General features: G+C 32.2%; 1 protein-coding gene across 1 annotated transcript in view; it reads left to right on the plus strand.

The window, feature by feature from the left end:
• The window catches only part of LOC106868130 (uncharacterized), a 46,442-nt gene that overhangs the window by 28,131 nt on the left and 13,311 nt on the right, over window positions 1–5,000 (plus strand). The window contains exons 5-6 of the mRNA XM_014913261.2: window positions 2,050–2,120; window positions 3,225–3,302. Coding sequence (XP_014768747.1) covers window positions 2,050–2,120; window positions 3,225–3,302 — 149 coding nt within the window. The remainder of the gene's footprint in view (window positions 1–2,049; window positions 2,121–3,224; window positions 3,303–5,000) is intronic.

Raw genomic sequence — 5,000 nt, forward strand, 5'->3', positions numbered from 1 at the left:
TATATATATATATATTAATTCATAAGAGAATATAAGGATAAAAAATCGCGTTAATGATTTTTATCAGATAGTCAGCATGGTATAAAAATTTATAGGCAATTTATACATTAAATTAATAATAATATACATATGTATATAATTATATTAAGAGACCAAGGGCGAAAACGACCTATCTCCAGCATGCTTGAAGTGCTGAGACCTTCAAAAAACTACCAAAAACTCCAGATAAATATAGACATGGCTGAAAGCGGGCTAGTGAAAGAATATTAAAAGGAATATTTAGCCATGTGTATATTTATCTGGAGTTTTCGGTAGTTTTTTGAGGGTCTCAGCACTTCAAGCATGCTGGAGATAGGTCGTTTTCGCCATTGCTCCCTTACTATAATTATATACATATGTATTTTATTGTTAATTTAACGTATATATATTATATATTATATATATATATATATCTATATATCTATATATATATATATATATATGTTTGTGTGTAAGTATATATATATATATATATATGTATGTATATATGTATATGTGTGTGTGTGTGTGTATAAATATATATATATATATATATATATAAATATATATATAAACCTTGGCCGTCACTCGCAAGCAGATATCATTTGATTACATTTACCACGTTTTTGCCACTTGTTTAAGTGTCTTTGTAGTCCCCAGTAGACATAATCATCCTTTCGTCCATTTTGACCCCGACCCAATGGAACATCGAGGATATGACAGCAGAGAAAGCGAGAGAGGACTTTTTCAGTTGTTGATTGGTTCTCATTTTCGGCTGCGTAAACTGGAGTAATATGAAACTAAGTACTATGTCAAGGACATAATGTGCCGCATGGTGCAGGAATGAAACACTCGACCTTAGGATAATGAGTCCCCCACTCTAACTACTACGCCATATGGTCTGTGATTGTGTGTATCTGCGTATAATTGTAATTATAGCAAAGTTTTCTTACATCTCGCACGTCCTTTACTCTTAATACAATTAACTGTCTTGAGAAAGATAGAAGCTACTAGTTGCTCTTGATAAACTATATAGAAACAACAAACCCAAGAAGGTACCTCTAACAAGTTGGACACCCTGCTATAAATAGCATCCATATCTTTCTAGATCACACCATATGCATAAGCATGCATATGTATGTATATATATATATATATATATATATATATATATATATATATATCCATATGTGTGTAATTGTATTTGACGCTATATAGTCGAGGGTCTGGAGTTTTGTATATACAATATACAGAACTTGATTCAGAAAAATCTTTCTACATGACCTATACGCTGTTATGTATGTTGTTTTCCTGCAGATTTCTTACTTGACCAGTGTTTGGGAATTGATGAAGCAAAACTTTGAAATAAATTACCTTACTAATCATACTTTCAGAAATATAACAATGAATTATGTTATGTATGTATGTGTTATGTTCTACATATCTATATACTCATATTCACTCATTCACTACGCTGCATCATCATCATTCAAACTTTATCGTTACTTTCGACTACTCATCCCAATCATGTCGTTACATGTCTGCTTATGTATAAAAGTATATTTGGATTGTATATATGTAGATATGTGTTATTTTGCAAGACGTACCAACTAAAAAGATAAGATCACAAAGCCTGTAGATATTCATAACAAATAACGAAGACGTAGAGCTTCTAATAGTACGAAAAGGAAAGTGAGGTAACGTTCATATTTCAGGCACAAAGACCCATCATCAGAAGTGAATAATTACGTAAATTTACATTCATTTTAAACCGTTCGCTTCTCATGATAGACCATTGTGCCTGAAATATATTATAAAGGCTGCTTAACTTTCCCTTTTTACATTGTTAGACGCTCTCTGTCTTCCTTATTTTTTTAAAGTTTGTGTCACAATGCTTGGAGCAAACAAGAAAGCCCTCATTAGATGTTTATATAATCTATGATGAAAGAACAAATAATATTTCCTTGAATGAAAACCCCGCCTTTATTACTGAAATTATATGTAATAGTTTTCCTTTCTTTCAATTCACAGCTGCGCTTATTGAAGGAACTATTTTATGTATGCATGGAGGATTATCGCCAGATTTGATTGACTTGAACCAGGTCTGTATCGATCTACTTCAATTACTATCTAATTACTATCTAATAAAACTTATCTTTAAATCTAGAAAGCAATACAAAACTAAAGCGATGACGGTACACATCAGTGGCAAAACTTCTATGTAGTCGCTCCTCAAAGTGTTAGAAATAGAAGCTAAATTTCCTCCCAAATCACACTCTACCGTCTAAGGAAAGAAAGATGTAGACAACAACATATTAGATAATACAGTCCTTAATATCTTTAATGGGTGAGAAGATCTCGGACGGGGTATATTCAATCATCATAGGTCTGAGCAATCAGAATTAAACAGGGTCTAAAACAACAAAAAACGACATTAAACGTAGCAGAATAAGTGCAATGCTCTACGTTCTGAGTTAAAATATAACTGAGGTTGCCTTTACATTTCAGTGCCCCAAGGATTGTAAAATATGTAACAGAGTACTTGAGCCTTTTTGACTATAGTTAATTCAAATTATTTACATTATTTACAATTTACGGATATTTGTCCTCATCTTGTTTGTTGTTAACACAACGTTTCGGCTGATATATCCTCCAGCCTTCATCAGGTGTCTTGGGGAAATTCCTAAAGTATTTTTCGATGGTATAAAAATTTATAGGCAATTTATACATTAAATTGATAATAATATACATATGTATAATTACATTAAGAGAGCAAAGGCGTAAACGACCTATCTCCAGCATGCTTCAAGTGCTGAGGCCTTCAAAAAAACTATCAAAAACTCCAGATAAATATAGACAATAACTGAAAGAAGTAAAAGATAAAGGATAAAAGATGCAAATTTTGTATGCATGTTGTGTGTGTATGTGTGTGTGTGTCTGTCTGTCTGTCTGTCTGTCTCTGTGTTTCTATACATAAGTAATTTATACATTGTGCTGGTATGAGATGCATTTTCATAAAATTTCTGAAAGATCCAAGGGTTTGTATCTAAAATCAACTAACTGATGTATCGTCTTCGTTATAAATCAGGTGTGGCAGTTTCATACGAAATTTACGTTATACTTTATCTGTTATCTGTTAAATATTTATTAATTTATTCCTAAAAATAATAATAATGTTTGTTTGTTGTTTTTTTTTTCTTTTTCAGATCCGAGAAATAGAAAGGCCCCTTGATGTTCCAGATCATGGTTTAGTTTGTGATCTTCTTTGGTCAGATCCTGATGAGGTATATTTAACCCTTTAGCATTTAAACAGGACATATCTGGCCCAAATATTTTACCTGTTTTATGTTCAAACCAGCTAGATCCAGTCTCTTACACGTGCGCTACAATGTCATTCTAAAAATAAACAACCACATCATTGATATCTTGCATCTTTGAAATAATGCATGATTAATTCAAAAGAATGTTAATAAATAAGCATTACATTTGACAGAATCACCTGAATGGTAAATAGTTAAGCAGTATTTTACTATAAGAATGGTTTCTGATTTAGGTACAAGGCAGCCAATATATTTACAAGGAGGGAGTTAGTCGATACCAGCTACTCCTGTAAATGACTGGTATTTTATATAACTGATTGGGAAAACATGAAAGATAAAGTTGACTTCGACTGGATTTGAACTCAGAATGCAAAAGACTGGAAGATATGACTGAAAAGATTTTGCCCGATACGATAAAAGAGTCTGCTATTTAACTACATACATGTCAGAGTTTCCCTTTAATGCATAATGAACAAACGATATTTTTTCTTAAATAATGATGGCATACGGTTTCAAAGCAATAACCAAGATTTTTTTTCAGGCATTATATTATATACCTTTTCGATTCCGCCGAGGTCGACTTTGCCTTTCATCCTTTCGGGGTCAATAAATAAAGTACCAGTTTACCAGTTTACTGAGGTTTATCTAATCGACTAGCTCCCTACCCCCAAAACATTTCGGGCCTTGTGCCTAGAGCAGAAAAGATTATATAGTTTTTCAAAGAATGGGTGTATGGATACATGCGTTTTCTAAGACTTTTTTTTTAAACAATGACTGTGTAAAAAACGGCCTGAATTTTGTTTGTAACAACTTCAACAGTATTCAGAAACACATTAATTATGTCTTCGTATTATTTTATCAACATTGTATCATATCATTAGACAAAGTGTTTTAACTCTATTTGCATGCTTGCTTTTCTAGAAAACGGACAACCGTCCATCTTGGAAGGTTTGTTTACAATATATACACTAGCGTTCAGTTGAAGACTGAGATTTATTTAGCATACAGTCAATAATGACTACTTGTCATTTAGTGATCACATTTTACGTGAGTAGCGATTTATTCTCCAATGGGACAAGCTGCAATGCAAGTAGCTCACCTGAAACATCAAACCATTATACTTTCCCTGAAATGAAGTGAAGAGTGTTTGTTCTCTCGTTAGAACAAACTGATTGAAAGTAAATACATTAATACTATAGTATCTTAGTTGCCATGCTCAACTAAGTGATTTTTTTTCTCGTGTGTATTTAGGGTTCTGTCAACGTATGACAGGAAACGATAAACTGGTTCAAGGCTGATGAATATTTCTCGACTTCTATCGATGTATTTCCGTTAATAGATGAAGAGATGTGAGGTTTTGGTTTACAATACTATTGACTTTTGAAAAGAAAATTCAGTCAATGGCAAAAACAAAAAGCAAATTCCGAAAGCAATGGAAACATATTTCTAATTAAAATATGATTCAATTACTTCATAGTTAAAAATGTTACCACCGATAACGGATCAGTTAAAAGCTGTGACGTTAAATTTGAAAAGGTTGCATAAAATTATGGTTCCAAAATAAGCAAGTGAAAGATTTATTTTCTTGTAATGATTAAAATTTAACGTTAATTTTCACCATCTCCCCTTCCTTTGTCTCTAAATGCTCTTTCTTCTTCACAT

Source organism: Octopus bimaculoides, chromosome 4 (genome assembly GCF_001194135.2).
Source record: "Octopus bimaculoides isolate UCB-OBI-ISO-001 chromosome 4, ASM119413v2, whole genome shotgun sequence".
NCBI lineage: Eukaryota > Metazoa > Mollusca > Cephalopoda > Octopoda > Octopodidae > Octopus > Octopus bimaculoides.